This window comes from Copadichromis virginalis, linkage group LG11 (assembly GCF_057382275.1).
Source record: "Copadichromis virginalis isolate Kocher_CV1m ecotype Utaka linkage group LG11, C_Virginalis_male_GT1.1, whole genome shotgun sequence".
Classification (NCBI taxonomy): Eukaryota; Metazoa; Chordata; class Actinopteri; order Cichliformes; family Cichlidae; genus Copadichromis; species Copadichromis virginalis.
Genome location: NC_140628.1, coordinates 6,295,534 through 6,314,992, shown reverse-complemented (window position 1 = coordinate 6,314,992; position 19,459 = coordinate 6,295,534). Strand labels below are relative to the sequence as shown.

The window sequence follows — 19,459 nt, the reverse complement described above, 5'->3', positions numbered from 1 at the left end:
ATGTCTAAAAATAGCATGTTAATACGTGGAGATCCCGAAGGCTGCTCTAAAAATGATCAGATTATATTTTAAATATTTGTTCAATTCAAATTAGTTTCAATTATCTTTTTTTTCTTGAAGAAATCTACTACATCATGTATAATTTTTTTTAATCCATCCATCCATTCGCTTCCGCTTCTCAGGGTCGCGGGGGGCGCTGGAGCCTATCCCAGCTGTCATAGGGCGAGAGGCAGGGTACACCCTGGACAGGTCGCCAGTCTGTCGCAGGGCCAACACACAGGGACAGACAACCATTCGCGCTCATATTCACTCGCACATTCACACCTAATGGCAATTTGGATTTTCCAATTAACCTATCCCCACAAGCTGCATGTCTTTGGACAGTGGGAGGAAAGCGGAGTACCCGGAGGGAACCCACACAAACACGGGGAGAACATGCAAACTCCACACAGAAAGACCCTGGCCTGATGTTGGAATTGAACTCAGGACCTTCTTGCTGTGCGGCAACAGTGCTAACCACCGTGCCACCATGTTGCCTTAATTTAAAACTTGTTTCATTCAAGCTGAGCAAAGAAATGGTCCTTCTCCAAAGACTCCAGCATCTGAACATCATTAAGCTGAAGGAGGAAGAGAAGGAGAGGCCGAAAGAGTCACAGTCAATCTGGAGCAGGGGAACCCTCTCCAGATGATCCAGCTGCCCCAGAGCCCCTGGGTGGACAGATTCAGAGTGTGTCTGGACCTGGTCCGGCTCCTCCACTTCCTCTCTCAGTCGCCTCTGGGCTCCGTGGCCCTTTGGACTTCCAGCCTCGGCAGTTTGTCACAGTGTCCGGCTCGCTGAAGCTCACGGACCTGGATGATGCCAGCGCGGAGGAGACCACCTGTCACACAGACGCAGACTGTACTCTCCAGTTTCCACACAGAAACTTTACTCTGCCCTGCTCAGCTTGGGGTGTGTGTGAGGGGCTAAACGAGAAGAGGAACATTTACAACGCCTACAGGTATTTTTTCACCTACCTGCTGCCTCACCAGGCCCCGCCCGGCCTCACACACCTGGTAGACCGCATCATGAACGCCACAGGGGAGCTGAAAGCTGACATCAATCAGACACTGGAGGCCTTTGAACACATCCTCCACCTCTATAAGTCTGACCTACACCTGGAGAACCTGTCTCCATCAATAATCAGAGATCACACTGTGATGCGAGGGATGGGCACTTCTGGGAACGTGGAGTACCGCTGCTGGCCATCCTACAGCCAGCAGAGCTGCGTGCTGTCAGTCCACAGTGCCCGAGAGGCAGCGTGCATCTGTAACTCCCACTCTTAGTGCAACAGCTTCACTCTGACGGGGCAGAAGACTTGGACGGGCCGCCTCCTAGCCTCTTTCAGGAGTGGCTTCAGTCACCTGGTGCCTGATGGGACATCAGAAGTTTATGTAAAGAAGACAAAAGTGGGGGAAAGGCAGACGAGAGGGAGCGAGAGAGCATGTGGGAGTACAAGGGAGAGAGGAGACATGACAAACTGGGGGGAACATAGAATGAAACATGAGGACGGAAACAATACACAAGCACTCATACAACATATATAAACACACACACACACACACACACACACATAAACACAGAGTAAAACGACACATGAGGTAATCTACTAATCAAGAAGGTAAACAGAACATCCTCGTTGATACAGAATAAACTCAAGACTAACAAAGTGAACTTAAACATAAACAATAATACAAAATGACATCAAAATACAAGAAAATTCAAAACACTGGGTCTAATTACCCAGGACCATGACATATCAAGGCTAGGTGTAGCTCAGCGCCCAGATTACATCCTTTGTTGTACTATTACATAAAGATCTGGTGGGAAGCTTTTAGAACATTATTTGAATCATTAGGTAGAAAAAACAGCACGCTTTGCCAGCCTATCGATAAAAATCATGTGCATGATAAGAGATAAAAGGCAGTCTTGATTTCTTCCGTGATATTAACACTTTGCTCTTAATTATGGTGATTTGAGATGACTAGTGGAAATAATTGGGTGGATGAAAATTTCTTAATCAGCTTACCTCTGGACATAATTCACTTCTCTTTTTTTGTCCTCTCCTCTCCAGCAACTTTTGCAGTCAGAATAATCTGAGTGCACTGTTGTGAGAAACATGTTTTACTTTTCCAAGATCAGCTGTATAAATTCACTACAGGCTCCTCTTGTTCAGGATTTATCTGTTTATTTCTTCATTTCTATTAGTGTTATTTCAGTTAATACATTGTCATATATAATGTCTAAGGCAGGACAGGCAGAAATACATACATAAATACTAGGGGTGCAACAATACACAAAATTCACGGTTCGGTTTGGTTCGATACTTTGGTATCACGGTTCAATATTTTTTCGATACAAAAAAATGTTCATGCTTTTTTAATTTGTCATTTATTAAAATTATAAATATATATTTTAACTCAAACGTACAGTTTTTGAATTTAATGTTGCTGAAACAACAAAGGGATAAAATAATAAATCTATCTGATTGAGAAATCACTCATCTTTGGAAAATGGTAAATGGCCTGTATTTACAGTATATAGCGCTTCTAATAGTCCCTAAGGACCCCAAAACGCTTTGCATATCCAGTCATCCACCCATTCACACACTGGTGATGGCAAGCTACATTATAGCCACAGCCACCCTGGGGCGCACTGACAGAGGCGAGGCTGCCGGACACTGACGCCACCGGGCCCTCTGACCACCACCAGTAGGCAAAGGGTAAAGTGTCTTGCCCAAGGACACAACGACCGAGACTGTCCAAGCTGGGGCTCGAACCGGCAACCTTCCGATTACAGGGCGAACTCCTAACTCTTGAGCCACGATCACCCCGGAAAACAGAGTTTATTACAGAGAAATGGCTCTTTCTAAATTAAAAGCTATACTATACGCTTCTTCTGGGCTATATTCTCAGCAGCATATTAAACATATCAGGTCCCCATAAGGAGAATCATGTGCTAACGGCTGTCTAAACGACTCGGGTAAAGTTTGTAGCATGCGTGCTTGTTGCTTTTGCCTGCTTCCACTTGTCTTTGCACTAGGATGATGTCAGTGTACATGTGCAGTCATATTCGTTGTGTTCCCACTAGTGCTGTCAGCGTTAATCTCGTTGAAATGACATTAACGCCACAACACGGCAAATCTCCGTTAACGAGATAATGTCATGGTCCCCGTGCCTGCTCGGCTGGCCCTGTGTGGCTACATGTTATGTTTTGTCTTTTCTCTCTCTCCTCTCTCTCTGCTCGCTACCTGGGCGGAGCTCATTGTGAGCTCCCGGCCTCCACCACCTGTAGGCAATCACCTGTGGCTCCTCACCTTGTTTGCTCCCGCTACTTAAGGCAGTGACTGAGAGCACCTCGCCGCTGGACTATTGAATAACGCTCGTCAGTGCTACTTTAGCCTCAGCCAGTTTTGAGCTCTGTCCGTGAAAGTTCCGTGCTAACCCTTGTTCTCTGTATGCAGATTTCTCGTGTTTGGTTTGGAGACTCTGGACGCTTTTCCCAACCCCGCTCTGCACCCCTGGGAACCCTGGCCCCCTTCTCCTTCACCTGTATATAGTGCACCTGGAGTGTGTAAATAAACCTGTTTTTCTGAGATTTCAGTCTGCGCCGAGTCCTCCCTGCTCCTCCATGACAGAATAGTCCAGCCAACCATGGACTCAGCGGACTCTGCTTCCTCGGCCCCGGCCCCGATTACCTTGGAGGAGCTACTACACCGGCACGAGCAGATGTTAGTCCGGCTCAGTGGAGAGGTGGCCGCCTTGGCTCTGGCCGTCGCCCAACGAACACCACTAGAGGCGAGCCCCCCCGAGACGAGCCCCCCGGAGCGCCCAGCCTCTGCCTCATCTCCTCAGGTAACATCAGGCTTTGCTGCAAGCGCTGCTGCACCACCTCTCTCCTCTGTGTCTTTGGATAAGCTGTTGCCCACACCTGAGGCATTCACGGGGGAGCTGGGGAAGTGCGCGGGGTTTTTGATGCAGTGCGCTATGCATTTTCGCCAATTGCCACATGTCTTTTCTAGCGATGAGGTCAAGATCGCCTATTTCGTTCAGCTGTTACGTGACCGTGCTTTGACCTGGGCGCAGGCTCAACTTCAAGCAAACCCTGTAATTACGTATGCTGACTTCCTTTCCAAGTTTAAGGCTGTGTTTGATAAGGGCTCCAGCACAGAAGCTGCCGGTCACCGCTTACTCAACCTTAAACAAGGTAAGCGCAGCATGGCTGATTATTCTGTTGATTTTTGGACCCTGGCAGCGCAAACAAAGTGGGGGCAGGAGGCATTAAGGACCACGTTACTAAATAACATCAACGACGACCTAAAGGACGAATTAATGATGCGTGAACTCCCTCAATCTCTGGAGGCTGTTACGTCGCTGTGTATTCAGGTGGATGATCGGCTGCGTGCGCGCCGGAGCGTGCGGAGGCACGCATCGTCGGAGCCACGGGCAACAAGAGACCCTTCCCCCGAGTCACGAGGAGCCCGTGAGTACAGCGGGGGCGAGGAAGGAGAGCAGCCGATGCAGATAGGTCGCTCCCGCCTTTCACCCGCGGAACGTCAGCGTCGGTTCTCCGCTGGTGAGTGCCTGTATTGCGGCCGTAAGGGTCACTTTATCTCCACCTGCCCGGCTCTGGCAAAAGAGCGCGCCCACCAGTAATGGAGAGGGTACTGGTGGGCGACCTGTATGGTAAACACTCCCATCCACGTTTAACATTGCCCGCAAAGCTCACGATACAGACAGCGATTCACCCTCTTTCTGCATTAATAGACTCTGGTGCTGAGCAGAGCTTCATTGATATCTCACTAGCCACAAAGCTGAACGTTGCTACCACAGCTTTGCCTAATCCTGTCACGGTTTGCGGGGCAAGCCGTGTGGATTTGTAGTAGGACCAAAAGGACGGCAGTTCTGGTGCAGGTGGGTGTTTATTTATGATAGTGGGTCAATACAAACAGCAAGGGTGGCAAAACATGAAACTAGAAACCTAAACTGGGTAAACTAATAAGACAAACCAGAAACGAAGATGCAGGGAGGTCCGGGGAAATACATACGGGGAGACGCAGGGAGACCGAGGGGAAACAATACAGACGAACCAGCAATTACTATGACAGAAGACACAACTTAAATACACTCAGAGAACACAGGGAGATTACATACAGGTGGGAACACAGCTGGGAGTGATCACGTGACGAGAGTAGGGAGACAAACTGAAACACTCACATAAGACGCAGACCTTCACAATAAAACAGGAAACACATACACGCAATGACATAACACACCAACTTAACACAGACTGGGGGACACAGAACATAGGAACATGAACCATGAAACAGAAGAGTAAAAACACCCAAGGTAACCAAAACCACAGAATACTAATAAACTAAACAAACACGGAGTCGCAGACTCCGGATCATGACAAATCCGCTCCGTGTGTCTGCCTTATCAGGCCAACGTTTGCCAGACATCACTCATATTACTGAACCCTTGTCTCTCACACTCTCCGGTAACCATACTGAAAGGATTAGCTTCTTCGTGTTCAAGACACCGTTTGCACCACTTGTGTTAGGTTACCCTTGGTTGGTGCAACATAACCCCCAGATAGACTGGAAGAAAGAGCGTGTTACGGGGTGGAGTGTGGAATGCCACATGAACTGTCTTAAAACTGCCACCCCCCCGGTCACTCAGCTAACCACAGTTGAGCCCACAGAGGAGTGCGATTTGTCCGCTGTTCCCTTTGTCTATCACGACCTGGCAGCAGTATTCAGCAAGGACAAAGCAAAAATGCTCCCCCCCCACAGGCCCTACGACTGTGCCATTGACCTCCTCCCGGGGGCGCCGCTTCCCTCTGGCCACTTGTATAGTCTCACCCAACCTGAGAGAGAGACAATGGAGAAATACATCACCGACTCGCTGGCCGCGGGCATTATGTGGTCCTCTTCTTCTCCTGTGGGTGCGGGGTTTTTTTTCGTCAGCAAGAAAGACAAAACCCTCCGGCCGTGTATAGACTATGGCCTCAACAGAATCACGATCAAAAACAAATACCCGCTGCCCCTTCTCTCCTCTGCCTTTGAACTACTTCAAGGGGCTACAGTGTTCACCAAACTCGATCTGAGAAACGCTTACCACCTAGTGAGGATTCGAAAGGGAGACGAGTGGAAGACGGCATTCAATACACATCTTGGTCATTTTGAGTATTTGGTAATGCCCTTCGGTCTGACGAACGCCCCTGCTGTTCCAAGCGCTAGTCAATGATGTCCTCAGGGATTTTATTAACCGCTGTGCTTTTGTCTACCTTGATGACATTCTTGTTTTTTCAAAGACTGTGAAGGAGCACGAAGTCCATGTGAGACAGATTCTCCAGCGCCTGTTGGAGAACAGACTCTTTGTGAAGGCGGAGAAATGTGACTTCCACGTAGACTCAGTGGCGTTCTTGGGGTACATCATCGCTCAAGGTAATCTGAAGCCTGACCCGGCAAAGGTCCAAACAGTCCTAGACTGGCCCAAGCCCCCAAATCGCCTGCAGCTCCAGCGTTTTTTGGGCTTTGCCAATTTCTACAGGCGCTTCATTAAAGATTATAGTAAGATTGCATTGCCTCTCACAAGACTTACTTCCCTGAAGGTGTCGTTTCAGTGGGACCCGCCAGCCCAGGAGGCGTTCGCCTGCCTAAAGGAAAGGTTTGCCACCGCTCCTATCCTTCAACAGCCTGACCTCAACCAACAGTTCGTGGTGGAGGTGGATGCGTCGGAGACGGGGGTTGGGGCAGTCCTGTCTCAGCGCTTTAAAGGTAAACTCCACCCGTGTGCCTTCTTCTCTCGCCGCCTCACACCAGCGGAGCGGAATTATGACATTGGGGACCGAGAGCTGCTGGCTGTGAAACTCTCACTAGAGGAATGGAGGCACTGGCTAGAGGGCGCTGAGCATCCCTTTATTGTATGGACAGACCACAAAAACCTGGAGTACATCCGGTCAGCGAAGCGTCTCAACTCCCGGCAGGCCAGGTGGGCTCTGTTTTTCTCACGGTTTGACTTTTCTCTCACCTACAGGCCCGGGTCACGAAACGTAAAACCTGACGCCCTTTCCCGGCTGTTCACCGTTACGGACAAAGACCCTGACCCTAAGCCCATCCTCCCCTCCTCCTGCGTGTTCGGAGCAGTCACTTGGGCGATTGAATCCCAAATCCTCGAGGCGCAAGTCACCGAACCCAACCCAGGGACGGGCCCACCAGGGAGGCTTTATGTTCCCACATCCGTCAGGTCACGTGTTCTCCAGTGGGGTCACACCGCCCGCTTTTCCTGCCACCCTGGACTTCATCGCACGATCTCCTTCTTGCAACGTTACTTCTGGTGGCCCTCCCTGATAAAAGACACTAGAGACTATGTGACCGCCTGTCCCACGTGCGCTCAAAACAAGCGTCCCAACCAACCGCCGTCCGGGTTGCTCCAGCCTCTCCCCACTCCTGGCCGGCCCTGGTCCCACATCGCCCTGGACTTCGTCACGGGGCTGCCGTCCTCTTCAGGTAACACAGTAATACTAACCATTGTGGACCGTTTTTCTAAGGCTGCACATTTTGTTGCCCTCACAAAGCTCCCGACCGCACTGGAGACTGCTCAACTGCTCACGGCACATGTGTTTAGGCTGCACGGCATCCCTGACGACATCGTTTCCGACAGAGGCCCTCAGTTCACCTCGCGGGTTTGGAAAGAGTTCTGCATGACCCTGGGCGCAAAGGTTAGTCTTTCATCTGGTTTTCACCCTCAGACCAACGGACAGACGGAGCGTGCCAACCAGGAGCTGGAAGCTGCCCTTCGCTGTGTTGTCTCCCACAATCAAGGCACCTGGAGCGACCAGTTACCGTGGATTGAGTACGCTCATAACAGCCTCACGTCGTCCGCCACGGGAATGTCGCCGTTCGAGGCTTCTCTGGGGTACCAACCGCCGCTGTTTCCTGCTCTTGAAGGCGAGCATGCGGTCCCCTCTCTGCAACACCACCTCCGAAGGTGCCGTCGGGCCTGGCGTACTACCAGAGCGGCCCTGCTCCGAACTAAGGAGCGAAACAAGGCCCTCGCTGATCGCCGTCGGACCCCTGCCCCTGCATACGCCGCGGGTCAGAAGGTATGGCTGTCCACTCGCTTTGTGCTTATTCGCGCTGAGTCCTAGAAACTGGCGCCCACCTTCCTTGGGCCTTTTGAAATTGACTCTGTTGTCAACCCGGTGTCTGTTCGCCTGAAGCTGCCGCGCAATATGCGCATACACAACATCTTCCACGTCTCTCAGGTCAAGCCCGTGCTCTCCAGCCCGCTGTGCCCCCCTCTTAGGGCCCCTCCGCCCGCCCAGCTTGTGGATGGTCAGGAGGTGTACGCCATCACTCGTATTATGGACTCTCGGCGCCGGGGACGGGGTTTCCAGTACCTGGTGGATTGGGAGGGCTACGGGCCGGAGGAACGATCCTGGGTGCCCCGGTCGGCTGTCCTGGCCAAGGAGTTGATCCGGGACTTCCATCGTCGGTATCCGGGTAAGCCTGGTGGGTCGCCGGGAGGCTCCCGTTGAGGGGGGGGGGGTACTGTCATGGTCCCCGTGCCTGCTCAGCTGGCCCCCTGGCTACATGTTATGTTTTGTCTTTTCTCTCTCTCTCCTCTCTCTCTGCTCGCTGCCTGGGCGGAGCTCATTGTGAGCTCCCGGCCTCCACCACCTGTAGGCAATCACCTGTGGCTCCTCACCTTGTTTGCTCCCGCTACTTAAGGCAGTGACTGAGAGCACCTCGCCGCTGGACTATTGAATAATGCTCGTCAGTGCTACTTTAGCCTCAGCCAGTTTTGAGCTCTGTCCGTGAAAGTTCCGTGCTAACCCTTGTTCTCTGTATGCAGATTTCTCGTGTTTGGTTTGGAGACTCTGGACGCTTTTCCCGACCCCGCTCTGCACCCCTGGGAACCCTGGCCCCCTTCTCCTTCACCTGTATATAGTGCACCTGGAGTGTGTAAATAAACCTGTTTTTCTAAGATTTCAGTCTGCGCCGAGTCCTCCCTGCTCCTCCGTGACAGATAACTGCGCTAACGCACTAGTTCCCACCAATGTAATTGAGCATTGGGTGGCACATCCGACATACTGTTTTACTTTTGTCCATGACGCGCTTACCTTCAGGGTCATACGTCACATGAAAACCAAAATAGTTCCAAACGCCAGATCTGAATGAGGGTGGGGGAGGTTCAATTTGCCATGTTGCAAGGAGAGCTTAACTTCTGTCTCGCTAACTTGCCCTGAGCTCAGTGATTCTGGGTTCGATCCACTGAGCACTCAACACAGACAGCATCGTCAGAAGGAAAGTTGATAAAATAAATTTAAAAATTTTGTATTGTTCAATACATATGCGTACTGAACCGAAAGCACTGTATCAAACGGTTCAATATCGATACGAGTATCGTTGCACCCCTAATAAATAATAAACTGTTTGCTGCTACAACTACACGTTTCTTTTCCAACTATTTATTTATGAGTGACTTATGTATGTATGTATGTATATATATGTATATATTGTACTATTCTTAGTTAGTGTATTGTCTGTCTTGTCTTAATGTTGGTTTAAAATGGAGCACTGTAACAAAAAATAATTTCCCCCAGGGATCAATAAAGTATTCTGATTCTGATTCTGAAATACCTACATAAATCAACAATCCTCTTGTGGTGTGTGTTTGTCTTTGTTATGAAGTGTACTTGTCAATGAGGATGGGAAGCTGCAATAACATCCCCCACGAGCCAGAGGCAGGCAGAGATAGATCTGGTGAAACCAGGCCATCTGCAGCCCCCAAGAGTACTGAAGACCTAAGAGGACAGGCAGCCAATCCCGCTGGAGACCAGGCTCCTCAGTGCAAGCTGAGGTCAGGGTCCCAGGGGCTCCAGGTGCCCAGAAAAGCTGGCAGTATCTGCCCCCCGCTTTCAGACAGTTGACTTACTTGTGGTTCATAGGGTTTTTAAAAGTACAATGTGAGGCAAAGTACTCTGTTAGGGTCATGAGGTCTTTAAGATAAGATGGGGCCTGAATATACAAAACCTTGTATGTGAAAATTCTGGATTTAACAGGGACCAATGAAGAGAAGCCAATAGGGGAGACATCTATTCTATACATCTAATACTGTATAGACCTCATAATGCTAAATTATATTCAGTTTTAAATTTTACAGAGTTATATCGTGAATGTTTGATGTGGAAGAAAGAGTTGGGTACAGTGCTCAGATTCTGCACTGAGTGGAATTAGCAGAAGTGAAAACCTCTACTATTTTTTTCAGGGAAGCCATACACTATGATGACTGTTTGCCATTATGTTGCCTTTCAAAATTGTGGTATTCTCTTAATGATGAATGCAGCTTCATCCATAAACGAGGAAGGGACCATCAAAAATGCAAGACTTACTAAATAATTTTATTTCCTGTATGTTAGCTGTAAGGTGATCCAGCATGGTACTGTGCCACTCTCTGACTACCACTTAGCCTGCTTTTGGAGGAGATTTTAGATATGATTGACAAAAATTTGGATGTATTTGATATGCATCATTCTGGTTGAAACACTGCGAATGTCTTCTTAGGTTCCAAGAGAAATGTTTCTGGCAGAGCTCCTTCCGTGCAACACACAGCTTGGGCAGACAGAGTTATGGGCAGCCAGCTAAACCCAGACACCCAGAGTAAATAGCATTTGTGATGGGATATTAGCCTGAGCTGTTCTCTCATTTGGAGTGTCTGTCTCATTTCATGCTGACATCTAAGAGCTCAGGAGGTGTATTTTCAGGCAGTAAGCATCCACTTTAAACCGCTGGATCTAATCACTTCTGGCATCTGTCAGTCACACTCTGATAATGTGTAATGGCATCTGGTGTGAATATGCAGGTAATGGCCTCAGTAAATGAATGCAAGGTAACCTTTACCCCACTGGAGAGCCACAAAAAGCAATCAGAGGTGGCATGGAGGACTTGCTAATGATATTTGCGGCTACTCAAACAGACACAGTAATGGGCTCTTTATATGCTCTGACAGAAACTGGCACAAAATGTGGATGAGCCCTCTGTGGTTCCTTGTCACAGCTAATGTCAGAGGTTGGAATTTATGTATGAATATTTAAGGACAAACATGTAGACAATAAACAATGAACAAGAAGTCTGTAAGGAATGTTCCATTTTTTTTTTTACTCCAAAGCTCAAAGTAAGGCAAGTAAGTATTTTTCAGGGCAAATCCAACCTAAAATTGAATCCATATAAAGTATGTGTTTATAGAATCCATATAGAATTTTAAATCACTTCATTTTAGTATGTCATTTATACATTTTTTTAAATAAATTGTTATTTAGTAGCTGTTATTGGTTCATGGTATCATTTTGAAAATTTAGTTTCAATGTAATGTTTTAATTGAATTTTATATAAATGATATCAAATCACAACAACAATCACCTCACAACTGTATACTGTAAGGTAAAGACCCTAAAATAATAGAGGGAAACTATCAAACAACCCCCTTTCACCAAGATTTAACAGACAGTGGGAAGGAAAAACTTCCGTTTAACAGGAAAAATCGTAGGCAGAACCAGGCTCAGGGTGGGGCAGCCATCTGCTCCGACTGGTTGGGGGTGATTTGAGAAAGACACATTGTGTAAGAGATCAATATTAAATAATTATTAAATGCAGAGTAGTGTATAAACACATAGTGAATGAATCATGGGAAGACCCCAGCATACTAGACATAAGGAAAGGGAGGTTTGAACCTGATCATGCCCCAGACTGTGTAAATGATTCATCTTTAGCTACTACAAAGCTTTTCCCCTCCCCCACCTCGGCGCCTCAGACCATATCACTGTCATGCTAATGCCTGCTTACAGACCGCTCGTTAAAGTCACCAAACCGGTTCGTAAGCGGATAAAAGTGTGGCCAGAAGGGTCTTCAGAGGCTTTACAGGACTGCTTCAACACCACAGACTGGAACATGTTTAAGCAGGCTGCCACCTATAACAACACCACTGACCTCCAGGAGTACGCAGAGACTGTTACTGCCTACATCAACAAGTGTATTGAGGATGTAACAGTCACGAAAACCATAACTGTCCGGGCCAATCAAAAACCATGGATGACAGGAGAGGTCTACAGGCTGCTGAAAGCTCGGAATGTTGCCTTCAGAGATGGAGACGAGGCAAGCCTGAGGACAGCTAGGGCCAACCTTTCCCGTGGCATCAGAGAGGCTAAGAGACAGTACTCCAGGAAAATATCTCATCACTTCAAAGACAGCAGAGACTCACGGAGCCTGTGGCGGGGCATTCAGACCATCACAGATTACAAGCCCCCACCACAGACCTGTGATAGCACTATCCCCCTGCTGAACGAGCTGAACACTTTCTTTGCTCGCTTTGAAGTCCAAAACAGCACCACTGCACAGAAGACCCCACCCCCTCCTGGTGACCAGGTGATGACTCTGTCCCCGGACAGCGTGAGGAGATCCCTCAGCAGGATCAATGCACGTAAAGCTCCGGGTCCTGACAACATTCCTGGTCGTGTACTGAGAGACTGTGCAGTGGAACTCACTGATGTCATCACAGACATCTTCAACATATCACTCATCCAGGCTGTCGTCCCCACATGTTTTAAAGCCACCACAATCATTCCGGTTCCAAAAAAGTCATCTCCCTCCTGCTTTAATGACTACCGTCCTGTTGCACTTACTCCCATCCTGATGAAGTGCTTCGAACGACTAGTCATGCAACACATCAAGACTGTCCTGCCCCCCTCCCTGGATCCCTTCCAGTTTGCGTATCGGCCAAACCGCTCAACCGATGATGCCATCTCCACTGCACTCCACTCGGCACTCACACACCTGGACAAAAAAGACTCATATGTTCGAATGCTGTTCATAGATTTCAGTTCAGCATTCAACACTATAATCCCCCAACAGCTCACTCAAAAACTGGTCCAGCTGGGGCTCAACACCTCACTGTGCAACTGGCTGTTGGATTTCCTCACCGGAAGACCTCAAGCAGTACAGGTCGGCAGTAATACATCCAGCACTATCATTCTAAACACGGGGGCCCCGCAGGGATGTGTGCTGAGCCCCCTCCTCTTCACTCTGCTGACCCATGACTGCACTCCATCATACAGCTCCAACCTCTTCATCAAGTTTGCGGACGACACAACGGTGGTGGGTCTCATTAGCAACAGGGATGAGACCGACTACAGAAGTGAGGTGAGACGCCTGGCCACGTGGTGTGCTGACAACAATCTCTCTCTGAATGTGGAGAAGACGAAGGAGATTGTTGTGGACTTCAGGAGAATGCACACCCAACATGCTCCTCTGACCATTGACGGAGCGTCTGTGGAGAGAGTGAGCAGCACCAAGTTCTTGGGTGTGCACATCACAGAGGATCTCTCCTGGACGTACAACACCACAGCACTGGCCAAGAAATCACAGCAGCGTCTCTTCTTTCTCCGCAAACTAAGAAGAGCAGGAGCACCAGCCCCCATCATGTACACTTTCTACAGAGGCACCATCGAGAGCATCCTGTCGAGCTGCATCACTGTGTGGTTTGGAGCCTGCAATGCGTCCTGTCATAGAACCCTCCAACGCATAGTGAGAGCTGCAGAGAGGATCATTGGTGTCTCTCTCCCCTCCCTCCAGGACATTTACAGCACCCGTCTCACTAAAAAAGCCCTTTGCATAGCGGCTGATCCCACGCACCCAATGCAAAGCTTCTTCAAGCTGCTGCCGTCGGGGAGGAGACTGCGAAGTCTCCAGGCCAGGACCAGCAGACTGAAGGACAGCTTCATCCATCAGGCTGTCAGGAAGCTTAACTCCCTCCCGATTCTGCCCCCTCTCCCCTCTCTCCTCCACGGTCTCACTGAACTCTGTCACACACACACACACACACTCTGACTCACTCACTGGCCTGCACCAGTTACCAGTCACTTTGTGGAGCATTGGACTGCCATTACCTCATAAGACTCTGTTGTTACACTACCTCTTACCGTACATTACTAAATCTCCATTTGCACTATTTGCCTATTTGCACTACTCTGCCTGGTTTACACCCAATGTCATTTACCCATTATATTGTATATTGTATAGCTTTCTTGTTATATGTAAAATTGTATTGTATTTATTTAAATTTTTACTTTTTAATTATTTTACCTGCATTTTTTAATCACTCTTATATTTAAATGTTCATTTACTATTTTATCTAGGGATTGAGAGTAACGTAGTTTCTATTCTCTGTATGTCCTGTACATGTGGCAGAATTGACAATAAAGTTGACTTTGACTTTGACTTTGACTATTGCATATTTCTGCCTTAACCTGAATGGCAATTTTTTTTTCATGTCACATTTTACTTAAAGCTACACTATATTGCCATATGTCTTTGCTTGAACTCAAGAAACAAAGTCAAGAATTTAAACTAAAGTTTTAAAATAGGCATTAACAGTTTAATATGATAGATACTTTGTTTGTGGTTGTACTTGTTTGTGAAGTTGTCTGAAATACTCACTACTGTTTTTAGAACATTGTTTGATTTTTAATCTTTGTTATTTTTTTCATGATGACATTTCAGTATACACCGCTCAAAAAAATTAAAGGCACACTTCGAAAAGATCTCAGTGGGGAAAACAATCATGCCGGGCATCTATACCAATATGAACTAGGTAATGTGTTAGGAATAAAAGGATGCCACGTCATTTTGATGCACAGGTTGAGGGCCAAATTCAAAAACACCCCAAAATTCACAGTGAAAAAAGGATGCACAGGCTAGTCCAATTTCATGCCAACAACTCAAAATGCTACTCAGAGTTGCCTGACTGTAGAGGTCTATGCTTCCCCACACCATCACTGACACCCCCCCCCACCAAACCAGTCATACTGAACAATGTTACAGGGAGTATCATGCTTTCCACAGCTTTTTTAGACTCTTTCAGATCTGTCATGTTCTCGGGGTGAACCTGCTTTCATCTGTGAAAAGCACAGGGCACCAGTGGTGGACCTGCTAATTCTGTGCACTGTAGAAGTAGCAGATACAGGTCCTGCCGATGGGTTAAGGATCTTCTACGGCCCGATCCAGCTCTCCAAGAGTAACTACCTGTCTCCTGGAATCTCCTGAATGCTCCTGAGACTATGCTGGAAGACACAGCAAACTTTCAGACAATGTCACGTATTGATTTGGCATCCTGGAGGAGTTGGACTACTTGTGGAATCTCTGCAGTTATCACTTCATGCTATCAGTTGTGACACTGATTCTAGCCAAATGTAGAACTAGTGAAACTGATTAACAACCCCATATGCTACTTAACTGACCAGATCAATGTCTCACAAGTTTAACAGACTTGATGCCAGTCTTATGTCCCATGAATTTTTTTTTGAGCAGTATATTTAAGTTAAAGTACCCTGTGGCTCCAATCGCTCACTGTGACGCTTTCTCTTTTAAACCCTTGTAAAATTCACACTCTAGTTCTGCACCTATTCAGTTATGTTTATGTCTTGCAATACATATTTATATGTTCTGCATCATTTTGTTCTTTGTCTCTTCCCTTCTTTTACTGTAAAGATAGCTGAAACTTGTTCGAGTCTCAAAGTTCTGGTGGCATTTTAGTTTCCTTTTGTAAATGCTTTGTAGGATATAGATGATTCTCATTTTTAATAAAGCCACAGAAAAAAGTGAACTAACAACTAGTTACCATCTAAATTAACCACAAATTAGAATATGAAATAGTTATAAAACCTTTATTAATACAACTAGCTCATTTCAAATGTGCCTTTAAATGCTTTATTAATCATTTACATAGACTTTTTAAAATTATATCATGAACCGTTAACAACTCCCAAATAAATTCTACAAAACTATTTGGTAGCATTTTATTGTAATGTCACACCATTAAACATTAGTGAGGTATCAGCGAGGGCTCCTCCTTAGTATGCCATTTATAAATACAGATATGTTTTTCCATCTGTTACTGTTACACTATATACAGATATCACTGCAATTACATCACTACTAGTAATAATCATATTCATAATAATATATCTTTATTTATAAATGGCAAACTAGGGATGATTAATGCTATATAAATGATGAATTCAGCACTTGCTAATACTTTATTAATACCTTAATAATGCTTAATAGTGTGAAATTACTATGAAATACAAAGCAACTATTTACATCAATGTTTCTAAATGACAAGCTAAAAGGGAGTATTGGTTTTTAAATGATGAATTAAGTTTTAACTAATACCTTAATGATGTTCAATACTGGGTGGGTATTATAAAGTGTCACCCAACATGGATTTGTTTTGGGTTTTTACTGTAATGTCTGAAAACTCCCTTACTTCTTTAGGCAACTTTTTGTGTATAAATCTTGTTTTTGCTGTGCTCTTGATGGTCAGTATATATTTTTACATTGATGTTATGTTAAACATATAGTTCTCATCATCCTCTCACTTTTCAAGTACCTAAAAAAGTTGGAATTTCAACAAACCTCTATGTTAGACAAAATTTGGAAAGACCCTGAACATGGTGACACTGCAAAAATATTTTTATGAGATGTAATAGGTGATATATATGTGAATTAATAAAGCAAAATCAGGCAAGCTGTAAATGATTATGATTAAGGTTAGTTATTCATTTGGAATAAAAATGGTTTTGGGTGCCACATTCAAAGTCAGTATTTCTCCACTATTCCATTCTCTTTTTCCTCCATTCTCTCTCCTTGCCTCCTGAAATTCACAACTGCTCCTACTGGGATTATCAATCCTTAATCAGCCCTCCCCACTGCATTCATGAGACAACTCAATCGGGCTAAGATATGCTAATCTTATTCCTCAGATGATTATGCCATGGAGTCAACATTGATCTTCCATGACCTCAGAAAAACACAGGCCCCCCCAGTCAAAAAGACTGATGGTGATGTGTGTGTGTGTGTGGTGTGTAGTGGGAATAATCTTCTGCTGTGAATCAGTGAAATTTTTGAGGACTCCTGAACTGCTGTGATCGATTTCAGACCAATGAGACAATGGAGTGGCGCAAAGAACTGATAAATGCTTTGTGCTGTACAACAGTGTGGGATTTCTGATGTATTGCACTAATATATAAAAAGATTAAACTGGGAAATTTCATGGCAAACTGATTCAGTAAGGGTGAAGAAACATTTAGGTTGCCATGGGACCAGTGTTGGGTAAGTTACTTTAAAATAGTAACTTAGTTACATTACTAGTTACTTCTCTCAAAAGTAACTCAGTTACTTCAAGTTACTCATTACTTTCAAAGTAACTAGTTACTAGGGAAAGTAACTTTGGTTTTACTCAGAATTCTCTTGTTAATGTGTTTCTTCCATAACTTTGCCAGTCTTCTAGTTTGCTTACTTGCCACAAGTGCACTGTGCCACCTACCAATAGAAAGGAAAAGATAATGTGCATATTTCCACGAGAGAAATCCCACGCCTGGACCGTCATTGACTGCTGCCATGATTCTAGCCTACGTCACAGCGTCATGTGCGCCTTTTACATCCAACACAAAAACTGCAGTCGTGGTGCTTTCGATTGTACTCAGAACTCAGAAATTCTGCCTTCTGAACAGGAAGATGTAGGCAACACCAGACTGCAGATGAGCTACATACATGGCTGGACTGGGACAGAAAATTGGCCCGGGCATTTTGACTAGAGACTGGCCCACCATTATAGGAAAAATCATAAAGCCTTTGAATGAAAATAAACACTGTTGTGACAGTGATGTACACTGTTTTGATGGTATATACAGTGGGGCAAAAAAGTATTTAGTCAGCCACCGATTGTGCAAGTTCCCCCACTTAAAATGATGACAGAGGTCAGTAACTTGCACCAGAGGTACACTACAACTGTGAGAGACAGAATGTGAAAAAAAATCCATGAATTCACATGGTAGGATTTGTAAAGAATTTATTCATAAATCAGGGTGGAAAATAAGTATTTGGTCACCTCAAACAAGGAAAATCTCTGGCTCTCACAGACCTGTAACGTCCTCTGTAAGAAGCTTTTCTGTCCCCCACTCATTACCTGTATGAATGGCACCTGTTTGAACTCATCATCTGTATAAAAGACACCTGTCCACAGCCTCAAACAGTCAGACTCCAAACTCCGCCATGGCCAAGACCAAAGAGCTTTCGAAGGACACCAGGAAAAGTATTGTAGACCTGCACCAGACTGGGAAGAGTGAATCTACAATAGGCAAGCAGCTTGGTGTGAAAAAATCAACTGTGGGAGCAATCATCAGAAAATGGAAGACATACAAGACCACTGATAATCTCCCTCGATCTGGGGCTCCACGCAAGATCTCATCCCGTGGGGTCAAAATGATCATGAGAACGGTGAGCAAAGATCCCAGAACCACACGGGGGGACCTGGTGAATGACCTGCAGAGAGCTGGGACCAAAGTAACAAAGGTCACCATCAGTAACACACTACAACGGCAGGGAATCAAATCCCGCTGTCAGGGTCCTGGGTCTGAGCGACCCAGGATCCCTGAGCAGTTATGAATTATATTATTAGTATTATTATATGTATTTAGGGCCCGAGCACCGAGAGTGCGAAGGCCCTATTGTATCTGCTCCGTTTCTTCTTCTTATTATTATTATTATTAGGGCCCGAGCACTGAGAGTGCGAAGGCCCTATTGTATCTGCTCCGTTTCTTATTATTATTATTATTAGGGCCCGAGCACTGACAGTGCGAAGGCCCTATTGTAATTGCTCTGTTTATTATTATTATTATTATTATTATTATTCCGGCAAATGAATCGGCCTTTTGAGGGCCTAAACATGCTCGAAAACTCATGAAATTTTGCACACGCGTCAGGTCTGGTGAAAATTTACGTATTTTAATGTTCTCAGACATGGCCAGGGAAAATTAGCTCAGTAGCGCCACCTAGAAAAATGAAAAAGACGAGCCCCCGGTATGGGTATGGCCTACAAGTTTGAAAGTCGGTACACCTATATAACGTTCAGAGTCGAACAAAAAAGTCTATTATGGCAATGTCCTAAACCCAACAGGAAGTCCGCCATTTTGGATTGAAGGTGACATTTTGGCTCTGATTTTACCATTTCCATGCCTTGTACTTTAACGAACTCCTCCTTGGGATTTGGTTCTATAAACTTCAAATTTGGACAGTGTCAACTACACCCTTGTGCCATGTTAAATTGCGGAGCTTTTGAGTTTTCACAATACTATGAGGCCGTGGCGCCATGGCGAGTTTCGATGACTCGCCATGAAAATCTTATTGCCTCTCATTTTGTCATACATTTTCTGACCTTGACCAAAGTGAACACATATGATAAGGCTCCACCCCTGAACATATTTCTACTGCCATATTTGACATGAAGGACAGCGCCACCTAGTGGGAACAGGAAATGTCATGTTTTACACTTTGGGGTACAGTATAGTGATGGGTGACAT

At 46.0% G+C, this 19,459-nt stretch overlaps 1 protein-coding gene across 1 annotated transcript; it reads left to right on the top strand.

Annotated features, from left to right (window-relative positions):
• Positions 1 to 575: 575 nt before the first annotated feature.
• On the top strand, positions 576 to 2,137 carry LOC146697970 (extracellular tyrosine-protein kinase PKDCC-like). Its single transcript, XM_085472777.1, is given in 4 exon segments — positions 576 to 642; positions 645 to 788; positions 791 to 1,483; positions 2,112 to 2,137. Coding segments are annotated over 4 exon segments (930 nt in total).
• The last annotated feature ends 17,322 nt before the right edge of the window (positions 2,138 to 19,459 follow it).